General features: G+C 40.7%; 1 protein-coding gene across 1 annotated transcript in view; it reads right to left on the bottom strand.

Moving 5' to 3' along the window:
* ADAM9 (ADAM metallopeptidase domain 9) overlaps nucleotides 1–15333 on the bottom strand; it is a 108314-nt gene that overhangs the window by 32272 nt on the left and 60709 nt on the right. Inside the window, exon 15 of the mRNA XM_003830708.7 lies at nucleotides 1277–1382. Within this exon, the coding sequence (XP_003830756.1) occupies nucleotides 1277–1382 (106 nt within the window). The remainder of the gene's footprint in view (nucleotides 1–1276; nucleotides 1383–15333) is intronic.

Below are 15333 nucleotides of genomic sequence, written 5' to 3'. Positions count from 1 at the left end.
GCTGAGAGGGGGAAAGACAGCATGCTGAACAGAGGGAACAGCAGGTGCAGAGCCCTGTGGCCGCAGGCCACATGCAGGCCAGCAGGGCTGGAGCTTCTCAGAGAGGAGGCAAATGAAGCCACGGAAGTAAACGAAATCACATGGGGTCAGGGGAGAAGAAGAACACCCTACACAATCACCAAAAAAAAAGAGGTTTCTTCAAGAAGGAGAAAATGGCCAGCATAATTGAATGCTACTGACAGGTCAAGTACTGTAGTATGAAGACCTAAAAACGACTGTCAGATTGAGTGACATGGGGGTCTTTGTTGCTATTTCTTCTTAGCAAGCACTGTTTTACTGTAGTTGCTTAGCTTAACTGATAGCATAGGAGGTAGAATGGGTAGAAGCAATGATAATATTACAGAATAATTCCAACTATGTAAAATGTTAGTGTGAAGAAGAAAATAATTTCACTGATATTAGTGAACATATATGGATTGAGATTATAGATGACTTTTTCCTCCTTTGTAATGTTTCATTATTAATGTTTTACAAAAAGCAAATGTTAATTGTAGAAATATAAAATATTTTAAATTCATCATCTTGAAATTATACAAAGCTAGAAGAAAATAATGAAGTTCAGAGTTTATTCTGCAGGTACCTTTATCTAGGGACTTAGTAACATAATCTTTTATGGAAAGGAAAATGAAAATGGTGTTTAGTTGGGGTTCTTATTATAAATCAAGGATAAACAAAATAAGAGTCTAAAAACCACTAGATTGTAGTTGATGTCTAAAGGGACAAATTATGTTACCAGTTCTTTTCCTAACACCAGAGTCTCTCTGAAGCTTTGCACTGTAAAATGTTTGAAAAGTTAGGTATTTAAGGGGGAGAAAATCAGCGGTCACAGAGAGCAGTTGTAAAAGATACTAGAGACGGCCGGGCACGGTGGCTCGCGCCTCTAATCCCAGCACTTTGGGAGGCTGAGGCAAGCGGATCACGAGGTCAGGAGATCAAGACCATCCTGGCCAACATGGTGAAACCCCGTCTCTACTAAAATACAAAAAATTAGCTGGGTGTGGTGGCACACGCCTGTAGTCCCAGCTACTCAGGAGGCTGAGGCAGGGGAATTGCTTGAACCTGGGAGGCGGAGGGTGCAGCGAGCCGAGATCGCGCCACTGCACTCCAGCCTGGCAACAGAGCAAGACTCCGTCTCAAAAAAAAAAAAAAAAAAAGATACTAGAGATGACGGATCTTATAATCTTTCATATTCCATTATGACCGCACCTCCACTTACCCAGTGGCACACTTCTTGTATTCATTGCCAGAGAAACCACAATTGCCAAATCTGTCACCTTTAGAATTCACTTCAATGAAACAATCTTTGGGGGCAGCCTTGGCTTCTGTAACATTAAACATTTAAAAAAAGAAAAAAAAAGTTATGGCAATTTAGCTTTTGAAATAAAAGTATTCCCTACAACAGTCTAAACACCTGGATGAACGGCCTCAATACCCCTCAACACCGTGGAAAACCTTTCCTGCCTCACACATGATACATTTTTGTTGCACATTTCATATGTAATGACAAAATGTAAAAATAAATCTTAAGTTGTACTTAAAAGTTAGCCTGGATTCAAACTCAAGCCCTAAAAGAAACACTATTAAATAATAAATTATAAGTAAATTAAAAACCATGCACAGTATAGTACCATTTGCAGCATATTCATTCTCATTGCTCTCACATATAAATCAACTGCACCACTGGTTAGATCAGCTAGGAAGGGTTGGAGAAAACACTGCCAGCTAATACTTTTGTTTTTTTCATTTATCATATATGGATGCTTGGTTTAGATGTCCCTACTAATTAAATACATTGACAAACACTGACGACAGATGACAAAGTAACAATCTATTCTTGCTTTCCCTTTTTTTTTTTTTTTTAAGAGACAGGATCTCACTCTGTCACCCAGGCTGGAGTGCAGTGGCACGTTCATAGCTTACTGCAACCTTGAACTCTTGGTCTCAACCAATCCTCCCACCTCAGCCTCCCAAACAGCTAGAACTACAGGTACACGCCACCATGCTTGGCTAATTTTTGTTTTTATTTTTGTAGAGATGGGGTCTTGCTATGTTGCCTATGTTGCAAAATGCATATTTTTAAATAATAAAAATATGTTTTCTGGCTATTCAATTGGCAAAGTTTTAAAAATGGAAATACTTGATGTTGGAAACATATGAAGGAATGAACAGTCACTTATAGCAAATGAAGGTAAAAAGTGGTATATATTTCTGGAGATTATGTGGAAATGTCTTAGAAGCCTTTAATACAGGAATCCTGCTTCTGGAAATTTATCCAGAAGGATAAATGGAGGCCACAACTAAACCATACAGATGTTTACTGCTAACACTGTTGACTGTTTAAATAAATTATAGTATATCATTAACACAATGTTGTAGAAAAATGGTTAACATGGAAAAGTATTCACAATTTATTGTTAGTATTGAAAATGGGCAGTTACATTTTAGCTTTTTTTTTTTTTTTTTTTGAGACAGAGTCTCATTCTGTTGCCCAGGCTAGAATGCAGTGGCAAGGTCATAGCTCACTGCAGCCTTTACCTCACAGGCTAAAGTGATCCTCCTGCCTTAGCCTCCTAAGTAGATGGAAATGTAGGCATGCACCACCACACTTGACTAATTTTTTTTTTTTTTTTTTTTTTTTTAGTGAGACGAGGTCTTGCTCTGCAGCCCAGGCTGAAAGGCAGCAGGTTTTAAAGCAGTATGTCAATATGATACCATTTTTGTATATTATACACTCATATGCACAAAAAATAAGTGAAAGATATTCATGAAATTTTCAACAGTTACTTATCCAGAATATTGACAGTAGAGGAAATATTTATTTTCTACCTTTTGCTTATTTGTATATTCAATATTTCAATATGTCCTATTTCCATTTAAGAAGTAAACCAATGTAAGTTATTTTCTTTTAACAATGTCTTTGATAAATTCTAGCAGTAAGTCTTCATCAGCTCACCATGCTTACGGTGGCTGAGATCATGGTTTTGCTGCTTTCTGTTGTGTGACCTCAGGCAAACCATTTAGCTCTCTGGGCCCTGCCTTCCTCATAAGGTTTTTTAAGGGCCAAATTTGATAGTAAGCGTCAATACCTTCTCTTATGTTAGCTCTCAAGTTCTTCACTTATTTGATAAATATTTATTTGGTGTTTACTGAAAATATAAGGAATTTGAGAATGCATGAGCTAGTGAAGGACTTTTAAATCCTTATTCTCCACACGTTCAAATGTTCAAAGGAATGAAAACTAGACCTATAACACCAGAATTGACTTATCTTTAAAATCAGAAGCCATCAACAAACTTCAGGTAAGAAGTCTGAATACATGCACGTATTTTCCCTCCCTCCTAAAATCCCACAGAAAGTAGTTTTTTTTTTTTAATTCATAAACCCATAGACAATGTAACTGGGAAAGGAGACTGCACAAAACTTCGAAGCCGAAAAGAAATTGGTGAAGTAATAAATAACTCAATGTATCTCAGAAAACTGAATCTTAAGGCGGCAACAGAAAAAACTGAGATCAACCCTTTTTACACCGCAGAATTCCTCGGAGATAAGAAACTGGTAGTAATAGGTACCTCTGGCTATAGAGAATAAGGAGGGGCAGGTGGCAGAAATAAAGAGGAAAAATTTTAAATCTGCTTAAGAAGCAGTTTGGCCCACAAGTCACCTACCATCTTTGTGAAGCCAAGTGACTGTCTCTTCTCTACCCTGGCAAAAGACTGGAGGTTTATTTTCTGGAGAGAGTAGAACACAAGGTTCCAGGACTCAAGAGATACCAGGCACAGTAACAGGCACAGAAACTCTTCTAAAAACAAGGGGATGAACTGAGCATTTACCTACCTCATACTGAGGTCCCAGCCTTATTTTCCCTCACCTCCTGTTTCCCTCCCAGAATGCTGACAGTCAGGTCTTTTTTTTTTTTTTTTTTTTTGAGGAGAAGTTTCACTCTTGTCACTCAGGCTGGAGTGCAATGGCGTAATCTCGGCTCACTGCAACCTCTGCTTTCCAGGTTCAAGCGATTCTCCTGCCTCAGCCTCCTGAGTAGCTGGGATTACAGGTGCCTGCCATCATGCCAAGCTAATTTTTGTATTTTTAGTAGAGACAGGGCTTCGCCATGTTGGCCAGGCTGGTCTCGAACTCCTGACCTCAGGCAATCCACCTGCCTCGGCCTCCCAAAGTGCTGGGATTAGAGGTGTGAGCCACCCTGCCCGACTGACAGCTAGGACTTGGCCCTACAGGATGCAGATAGATAAGGTCTTCACAAGGGAATCTTAACAAGCCCAAGAGGAAAAAAACCTAAAGATGTGGATTTTCCATTTCCCTAATTAAAAAGTTCAGCTGTATCATCCTATAGAAAAGCTTTCAGTTAACAAGCCTCCCCCATGAGCCTAGAGTGACCTCTCTGCTTCTTATTCCCCTCCCTTGGACCAGGGACTATGGGAGAGCTGAGGAACATGGCTAATGTGAAAGACGGAAATTCAAACAAAGAAAAAAGGTAATATGAAACAGAGGTTACACAGAAGAAAGAAAACTTTTTAAACAACATATGCAAATCAATAAACATAATCCAGCATATAAACAGAACCAAAGACAAAAACCACATGGTTATCTCAACAGATGCAGAAAAGGCCTTTGACAAAATTCAACAGCCCTTCATGCTAAAAACTCTCAATACATTAGGTATTGATGGGACATATCTCAAAATAATAAGAGCCATTTATGACAAACCCACAGCCAATATCATACTGAATGGGCAAAAACTGGAAGCACTCCCTCTGAAAAGTGGCACAAGACAGGGATGCCCTCTCTCACCACTCCTATTCAACATACTGTTGGCAGTTCTGGCCAGGGCAATCAGGCAGGAGAAAGAAATAAAAGGTATTCAATTAGGAAAAGAGGAAGTCAAATTGTCCCTGTTTGCAGATGACATGATTGTACATCTAGAAAACCCCACCGTCTCAGCCCAAAATCTCCTTAAGCTGATAAGCAACTTCAGCAAAGTCTCAGGATACAAAATGAATGTGCAAAAATCACAAGCATTCTTATACACCAATAACAGAGAGCCAAATCATAAGTGAACTCCCATTCACAATTGCTAAAAAGAGAATAAAATACCTAGGAATCCAATTTACAAGGGATGTGAAGGACCTCTTCAAGGAGAACTACAAACCACTGCTCAATGAAATAAAAGAGTACACAAACAAATGGAAGAACATTCCATGCTCATGGATAGGAATAATCAATATCGTGAAAATGGCCATACTGCCCAAGGTAATTTATAGATTCAATGCCATCCCCATCAAGCTACCAATGACTTTCTTCACAGAATTGGAAAAAAATACTTTAAAGTTCATATGGAACCAAAAAAGAGCCCTCATTGCCAAGTCAATCCTAAGCCAAAAGAACAAAGCTGGAGGCATCACACTACCTGACTTCAAACTATACTACAAGGCCACAGTAACCAAAATAGCATGGTACTGGTACCAAAACAGAGATATAGACCAATGGAACAGAACAGAGCCCTCAGAAATAATACCACATATCTACAACCATCTGATCTTTGAAAAACCTGACAAAAACAAGAAATGGGGAAAGGATTCCCTATTTAATAAATGGTGCTGGGAAAACTGGCTAGCCATATGTAGAAAACTGAAACTGGATCCCTTCCTTACACCTTATACAAAAATTAATTCAAGATGGATTAAAGACTGAAATGTTAGACCCAAAACCATACAAACCCTAGAAGAAAACCTAGGCAATACCATTCAGGACATAGGCATGGGCAAGGACTTCATGTCTAAAACACCAAAAGCAATGGCAACAAAAGCCAAAATTGACAAATAGGATCTAATTAAACCAAAGAGCTTCTGCACAGCAAAAGAAACTACCATCAGATTGAACAGGCAACCTACAGAATGGGAGAAAATTTTTGCAATCTACTCATCTAACAAAGGGCTAATATCCAGAATCTACAAAGAACTCAAACAAATTTACAACAAAAATCAAACAACCCCATCAAAAAGTGGGCAAAGGAGATGAACAGACATTTCTCAAAAGAAGACATTTATGAAGCCAACAGACACATGAAAAAATGCTCATCATCACTGGCCATCAGACAAACGCAAATCAAAACCACAATGAGATACCATCTCACGCCATTTAGAATGGCGATCATTAAAAAGTCAGGAAACAACAGGTGCTGGAGAGGATGTGGAGAAATAGGAACACTTTTACACTGTTGGTTGGACTGTAAACTAGTTCAACCATTGTGGAAGACAGTGTGGCGATTCCTCAAGGATCTAGAACTAGAAATACCATTTGACCCAGCCATCCCATTACTGGGTATATACCCAAAGGATTATAAATCATGCTGCTATAAAGACATATGCACATGTATGTTTATTGCAGCACTATTCACAACAGCAATGACTTGGAACCAACCCAAATGTCCATCAATGATAGACTGGATTAAGAAAACATGGCACATAGACACCATGGAATACTATGCAGCCATAAAAAAGGATGAGTTCATGTCCTTCGTAGGGACATGGATGAAGCTGGAAACCATCATTCTCAGCAAACTATCGCAAGGACAAAAAACCAAACACCGCATGTTCTCACTCATAGGTTGGAATTGAAGAATGAGAACACTTGGACACAGGAAAGGGAACATCACACACCGGGGCCTGTCATGGGGTGGGGGGAGTGGGAAGGGATAGCATTAGGAGATACACCTAATGTAAATGACGAGTTAATGGCTGCAGCATATCAACATGGCACATGTATACATATGTGACAAACCTGCACGTTGTGCACATGTACCCTAGAACTTAAAATATAATTAAAAAAAAGAAAAAATTATCATTAACATACTGACAAACATGAGAGATGTTTCGTGCATGAAATAAGAACAGATTATGTCCTTTTTTTTTTTTTTTTTTTTTTTGAGATGTAGCATCGCACTGTCGCCCAGACTCGAGTGCAATGGTGCGATCTCGGCTCACTGCAAGCTCCGCCTCCCGGGTTCACGCCATTCTCCTGCCTCAGCCTCCCGAGTAGCTGGGAATACAGGCGCCTGCCACCACACCAGGCTAATTGTTTTATTTGGTATTTTTAGTAGAGACAGGGTTTCACCACGTTAGCCAGGATGGTCTCAATCTCCTGACCTTGTGATCCGCCCACCTCAGCCTCCCAAAGAGCTGGGATTACAGGTGTGAGCCACCGCGCCTGGCCAAGAATAGATTATTTCTTAAAAATAAGTGGGAAAAAAACTCAGAGAATATAAAAGAGTTTCTGAAAACTAAAATCATAGTGCCTGAAATGAAAACCACAATAAAAGAGTTAGAAGATAAAGTTGAAGAAGTTGCTCAGAAAGTAGGTCAAAAAAAAAAAAAAAAACACAGATAAAAAGACAGGAAAGATAAGAAAATCCAGGAAATCCAAAATCCAAGGAAATCTAGTAAATCCAATATCCAAATAATATGTTATCCAGGAAAAGAAATCACACCAAAAAAATGAAAGGGAAGAAATTTCCAGAACTAAAAAAAATGAGTTCCCAGATTGAATGTACCCACCAATTACATAGCACGGTGAATAAAAACAAACCCACATCAAGGCATATCACCTTGAAGAGGTCATTCTCCAAGCTTTTACAGAGGGGGTGAGGGAAAAGCTAGGTATAAAAATCAGAATGGCTTCAGACTTTCCAACGGCAACTCTGTAAACTGGAAGACAATAAAGCAATGCCTTCAAAACTGTGACAGAAAATGATTTCCATACCCATCAATCAAGTATTTAGTCCAAATAAAACCATTTTCACACTTGCAGGATCTCAAAAAATTTACCTCTAATTCACCTTATCTAAGGAAACTACTGAAAGGAAAGCTCCATGAAAGGAGGAAATAAACGAAGAAAGAGGGTAATATGGGAAATGCAAACAGGAGATTCAAAAGGGAGAGAGCCAATGATTCGTCTTCAGATTATGGTGAAAGATCTCAGGATAAATACTGATTACACTATTGGCAATCCTGGTTCTCAGGCCTTCAAATCTGGACTGGAACTAAACCATCATCTCTCCTGTGTCTCCATCTTGCCAAATCATCCTACAAATCTGGGATTTTCAGTTGCTTACCATAATCGCATGAGCCAATTCCTTATAATAAATGAATAAACATATATATAATATGTATATATCCAATTGATATTGTTTCTCTGCAGTCTAACTAATTCAGATTTTGGACCAACAGTGGTTCCAGAGGAACAGAACTTTGAGAATGAGTTTTCTGAATTGATTCCAAGGTTTCTAGAATGGGCTATCTAATCTGATTAGATTTTTAAAGACACTTACGACTCTATTTCCAAAAGTTAACATAGCACTGATAGTTCATGGCATGATATGGTAATTGCAGTCCAAAAACATATCAACACTAGAGACTCCTAATCAGATATTTACAAGAAGCAAGGATCTGGGTAACTATGTATATGATGCCTTCAAACATTTTTCTCATACTAACAGTATGAGATTGCCTGGTTGCTCCTTATTTTACTGGACAAAGTAGGGAAAGAAGATGATAAGCGCAGGGATTCCAGTTCAAGCACCATATAAGTGACCTGAAATTTTCTGTGTGTGCCCTAAAGGACAGCCATATCGCCGGTAGTTGCAGAGCTGAGACTGCTGAAAATCAAACCTAGAATCTTATCCTGTGACTGGCTGAAAGCAAATTGAACTCCTAGCCTTGTAGGGTATCTACTGTTAAATTGAGGTTATTGATCAATAAGGAACTGGATCTTCAAAGTTGAAATGAGGACATGTGGGGAGACTTTGATAAAGCTGGGTACACTGAGCTCTAAACTCTTTCTTTTCTTGTTTGTTTGTTTTGAGACAGAGTCTTGCTCTGTTGCCCAGGCTGGAGTGCAGTGGCACAATCTCAGCTAACTGCAACCTCCACCTCCCAAGTTCAAGCGATTCTCCTGCCTCAGCCTCCCAAGTAGCTGGGACTACAGGAGTGCACCACTATGCCTGGCTAATTTTTGTGTTTTTAATGGAGACAGGGTTTCACCATGTTGGCCAGGCTGGTCTCAAACTCCTGACCTCAAGTGATCTGCCTGCCTCACCTCCCAAAGTGCTGGGATTACAGGCGCCTGGCTGAGCCTCTAAATTCTGATGAGTAGTCTTTGCCAGTGGAAACAGCATCTCCAACATCTGAGGGGACTAACCCTGCATTGCCTGAGGAAACTGTAATAGCCTCCCTGGAGGCAGCTGCCATGCAAGATAATGCCAATTTCCCTCAGGATCCACCTCCAAAATATCTCATTGCTTCTAAACCTATAACTAGACTCAAGTCATAGAAAATGCCCCTAAAGGTGAAATACTAAATACAACCCATGAGGAGGTTCACCACACTCCAAGACTACTTGAGTTTTCTAATTTACACAGACAGAAATCCAGGGAACATGTGTGGGAATGGATATTAAGGGCGTGAGATAATGGTGGGAGGAACATAAAGTTGGATTGGGATGAATTCATTGGTGAGGACTCACGAAGCAGACAGTCTGCATTGAATGTTGCCATTCAGGGAGTTAGAAAGGTCTCTAACAGTTTGTTCGGTTGGTTGGCTGAAATGTGAATCAAAAGGCAGCTCACAGTGAGCAAGTCAGGAATGCAGGGCCTATCTCAGTTTAACGCAGAGAAAGGGATTCAAAGTCTGAGGGAGACTAAAATGTTTGAGTCGATTTGTCACTTAAGATGTATTTACCCACCCTGGAAGAATCCAGAAAACACACCTTTCACCAAGACTGTAAGAAATAAATTTGTAAGGGGAGGCCTAGCATCCTTGAAAAGCTCTGTGATCACTCTTATCTAAAGGGCAGACCTTATAGTAGGAGCTATGGCCACTGAGTTGGGAAACTTAAATGCAATGAAAGTATCAGATTCTAGGTGATAGGAAAGTGTCAACATTCAACCACCAAAGGCAAGGTGGGCATAATGGAGAGCCAAGGTTACCATAATGGAGAGCAGAGTCAAAGCAGCAATCAGAATAACCTGACCCATGTAAAAACTTACGGCATTGGCTAGTTGATCACACTGTTTCTGTCTAAGTAGAAGCAAGATAGGCAGCTTCCCATAGTCCTACTTGACCTGTACCAAATAAGAAAACTCTAGGCCAAGTAAACAAAAGTCTAATTTGAATCATAAAAACAGAAAGTCACAGCCTCTTAATCAATTCCTTGAGTTGAGCCAGTTTACAGAAACAGAAACTCTCAACTAAAGGCAGGGTAAGCTTCTTTAAGGAAGAACCCTCCCATACAATGCCAAAAATTTATACTATTAATCATTATCCCAGACATTTCCAAGGGACCTGTGGCCTTTTACCAGGGCAATGGTTATATACTGAACGTTTGTGTACCCCTTCAATGTTTGTGTATCCCATAATTCATCTGTTGAAGCCCTAACCCCAAAGTGATGGTATTTGGAGATGGGCCATTTGGGAGGTAATCAGAGTTAGGTGGGATCATGAGGATGGGACCCTTATGATGGGATTGGCGATCTTATAAGAAGAAAAGAGAGATCCCTCACCAAGAACCAAATTGACTGGCACTTTGATCTTAGACTCCCAGCCTCCAGAACTCTGAGAAATAAGTGTCTGCCATTTAAGCCACACAGTCTACAGTATATCTTGTTAGAGCAGCCGGATATGGTTTAAATGTCTGTCCCCTCTAAAATTCATGTTGAAATTTAATTACCATTGTGACAGCATTAAGAGGTGGGACCTTTAAGAGGTGATTAGTCCATGATGGCTCTGCCCTCTGGGATAAGATTAATATTGTTATAAAAGGGTGCGTTTGGCCCCACTTCGTCTCTTGCCCATCCACCTTCCGTCATGTGATGGCTCAGCAAAACGACCCTCATCAGATGGCAGCACCTTTATCTTGGACTTCCCAGCCTCCAGAAGCCAATAAATTTCTGTTCACTATTAATTACCCAGTCTGTGGCATTTTGTTATAATAGCACAAAATAGACTGAGACAGAATTGATCAGACTAAGACACTGTGCACTGAGAAAAAAATTCGACCTTTCAGGAACACAGAACCCTATATCTGAAATAATTGAGCAAACCCAAAATGTCACTGTGGTCAAGAAGTCAGAGTAGGGGCTTATGAAGGTCAGGTGATAGATGAAGTTTTACCTCGGTCCATCTCACAGCAGGCCTAGTGGGTCCCTGAACCCACCTTGTGGGTTTTTTCCCACAATTCCAGAATGCATAATTGAAACAGACACACTCAACAGCTGGCAGAATTGCCACACTGGTTCCCTGACCTGTGGAGTGATGGTTATTATGGTAAGAAAGGCCAGGTGGAACCCACTAGAACTGCCTCTACCTAGGAAAATAGTAAGCCAAAAGCAATACCACATCTCTGGAGGGATTGCAGAGATTCGTGTCAACATCAAGGACTTGAAAGATGCAGGGGCGGGGACTCTCATCACATCTCCATTCAATTCGCCTATTTGCCCTGTGCAGAAGACAGACAGATCTTGGAGAATGATAGTGGATTATTATAAGCTTAGCTAAGTGGTGACTCCAACTGAAGCTGCTATACCAAATGTATTTCATTGTTTGAGCAAATTAACACATCCCCTAATACATGGTATGCAGCTGTGATCTGAAAAAACCTTTACCTATACCCATCCACACAGCCTACCAGAAGCAGCTGCTTTCAGCTGGCAAGGCCAGCAATACACCTTCACTGTCCTACTTAGGAAGAATATCAACTCTAGAGCCCCATGTCATAATTTAGTTTTGGGGATCTTGATTACCTTTTCCTTCCACAAAATATCACACTAGTCATCGAAAACATTATGCTCATTAGACCTAGTGAGCAAGAAGCAGCAACTATTCTTGTCACTGGCAAGATATTTGCACGACAAAAAGTAGAAAATAAATCTGACAAAAATTCAGGTGCCTTCTACCTCAGTGAAATTTCTACATGTCCAGTGGTGTGGGACATGTCAAGATATCCTTTCTAAGGGGAAGAAGAAGTTGCATCTGGCCACTCCCACAACCAACAGAATGGCACAATGTTTAGAGGTCCATTTGGATTTCTGAAGGCAAAATATTCCTCATTTGGTTGCATAACTCTGGCCCATTTACCCACTGACCCCCAGAGCTGCTAGTTTTGAGCTGGGCCCAGAACAAAGAGAAACTCTGCAATAGGTCCAGGCTGTCAGGCAAGATGCTCTGCTGCTTAGCCCACTTGATCAAGCAGATCAAACAGTGCTTGAAGCAGCAGTTACAGACAGAAATGCTGTTTAGCGCCTCCGACAGTTCCCTATAGGTCAGGTGCAGTGCAGGCATTTAGGATTTTGGAGCAAAGCCTTGTGATCCTCTGCGAATAACTACTCTCCTTTTGAGAAAAAACTATTGGCCTGCTACTGGGCCTTAAAGTAGAAATTGAACATTTAACCATGGGCCACCCACCAAGTTACCATTCAACCTGAGTTGCCCATGATAAACTGGATGTCATCTGACTCACCAAGCTATAAAGCTGGGCATATGCAGCAGCACCCCATCATGAAATGGAAGTGCTACGTATGTAATTGAGCCAAACCAAGGCCTGGAAGGCACAAGTTACATAAAGAAGTGCCCCACATGCCCCTGCTCCCCACTCCTGCTACACTACATTTTCTCTCCTAGCCAGCAACTATGACCTCACGGGGAACTTCCTACCCATCAGGTGACAGTGGAAAAGAAGACGGAGACCTGGTTTGCAGATGGTTCTACACATGATATGATATGAAGAACCAAAAGTGGATGACTGTAGCACTGCAGCCCCTTTCTGGGACATCCCTGAAGTGCAGCTGGTTGTTCACTTTCCTTGGGAGAAGAAACAGCCAGACGTGATTATACACCAATTTATGGGCTATGGCCCATGACTGGGTTGTAGGGCAAAGATATTTGTGTCCCATGTGAATGTTCACCAAAGGGTGACCTCAGTAGAGGAGAATTTTAATAATCAAGTAGATAGGATGACTCATTCTTTCCCCAGCCAACTATTCTCATCCATGGGCTCAGGAACCACGTACTCACAGTGGCAGGGTTGGAGGCGATGCGTGGGCTCAGCATCATGGACTTCCTCTCAACAACTGACCTGGCTATTGTTGCTGCTAAGTGCCCAAATTCTCCAGTAGCAAAGTCCAATCCTGAGTCCCCAGTATGACACCATTCCCTAGGTTAGTCAGTCAGCTGCCTGGTGGCAGGTTGATTACATTTTTCCCTTTCCATCATGAAAGAAGCAGTGCTTTGTTCTTACTGGGACAGACACGTACTCTTGATATAGATTTGCCATCCCTGTAGCAACACTTCTGTGAACTACCAAAACTACCTTCTGTGGACATACAGAATTCCTCCCCCACCATCATAATATTCTACACAGCACTGCTTCAAACCAAAGAATTCACTTGATAGCAAATGAAATGAGGCAATGGGCCCATGCACATGGAATTCACTGGCCTTACCATGTTCCTTCCCCACCATCCTGAAGCAGCTGGCTGACAGCATGGTGGAAATGCCTTTTGGAGACTCAGTTACAGTGCCACTAGGTAGCAATACCTTACAGTGCTGGGGCAAGGTTCTCCAAAAGGCTGTATATGCTCTCAATCAGCAGCCAACATCCAATGTTGATTTTCCCATAACCAGGATTCACGTGTCCAGGTATCAAGGGGTGGAAATGGGAGGAACACCACTCACCATTATCCATAGTGACCCACTAGCAAAATTTTGTTTCCTGTTCCCACGACCTTATGCTCTACTGGACTAGAGGCCTTAGTTCCAAAAGGAGGAATGCTGCCACCAGGAACCACAATAATGATTCTACTGAACTAGAAATTAAGCCAGAGGCCCAGCCACATTGGCTCCTCATACCTCCAAGTCAACAGGCAAAGAAGGCAGTTTCTATGCCAGGTAGAATTACTGATCCAAACCACCAAAGGGAAACTGGCCTACTACTCCAAAATGGAGGCAAGGAAGAGTATGTCTAGAATGCCAGAGATCCCTTAGGGCATCTCTTAGTATTACCATGCTTCACGATTAAGTTTAAGTTCAATGGAAAACTTTAACAACCCAATCTAGGAAGGACTACAAATGGCCCAGACCCTTCAAGAACGACAGTTTGGGTCACTCTAACAGGTAAAGAACCACAAACAGCTAACGTGCTTGCTGAAGGCAAAGGGAACACAGAATGGATGGAAGTTAGTTATAAATACCAGCCACAACCACATGACCAGTTGCAGAAACGAAGACTGTTTCATTAAGAATAGCTGCATGTGTGTATGTGTGTGTGCATTCACACACACGTACTGAGCAAATATGTTCTCATTCCTTATACCTTTATCATGCAGCATAAGACATATTGACTTGATATTATAGCATTTAAGTATTGTTAATTTTATATCCCAGTATTTAAGTTATGGGATATCAAGAGGAATAAACATCACTTTACCTCCTTTTCTGGAAAAGAGGTTAGTGAGGTTTTAGTTGCATGCAGGATAGTGTTATTATATCATGCTAGGTGGAATTATGCCCTTAACAAGGTCCACATTTGGAGATTTGGTATGGTTTAAGAAGGTGTCTATGGGTTTCAAGTTGACAAGGAGTGGATTTTTGATGAGGGTTAATTTTACCCTTTTTAGTAGAGTTAATTTGACTGAGCCACAGAATCCCCAGATATTTAATCAAACATAATTACGGATGTCTCTGTAAGGGTGATTTTGGATGAGATTAACATTGAAATCAGTAGGATGAGTAAAGCAGACTGCCCTCCCTATTGGAGGTGGGCCCCATCCAATCAATTTTAAACTTGAACGAAAAGGCCAGTCTTCCCTCAAGTAAGAGAAAAGTCTTCCTGAAGCCTTTGGAATGAGACATCAGCTTTTTTCCTGCCTTTGGAATTGAACTGAAACACTAGCTCTTCCATGGTCATGAACCTGCCAGACTTCTAACTGGAACTATACCATCAGCTCTACAGGGTCTCCAGATTGCTGACTCTCCCTGCAGATCTGACACTTAGCAGCTTCCACAATCACACAAGCCAATTCATATACGGGCTCATGCTATTATGCAGGATTTATTACATGAATCTAATATATCAGATTCCTCCAGGAGAATATATTTGATTTTCATGTAATACATATATAAGATATTATATATTTAATATATATGTAAATTATATATTATATATAAATATTAGATTCATGTAATAATTCCTCCAGATTATATATACAGT

The sequence above is a fragment of the Pan paniscus genome, chromosome 7 (assembly GCF_029289425.2).
Source record: "Pan paniscus chromosome 7, NHGRI_mPanPan1-v2.0_pri, whole genome shotgun sequence".
In the NCBI taxonomy this organism is placed as follows: Eukaryota; Metazoa; Chordata; class Mammalia; order Primates; family Hominidae; genus Pan; species Pan paniscus.
Note: the sequence above shows the minus strand (reverse complement) of the source record. Positions and strands in the feature narration are given on the sequence as shown.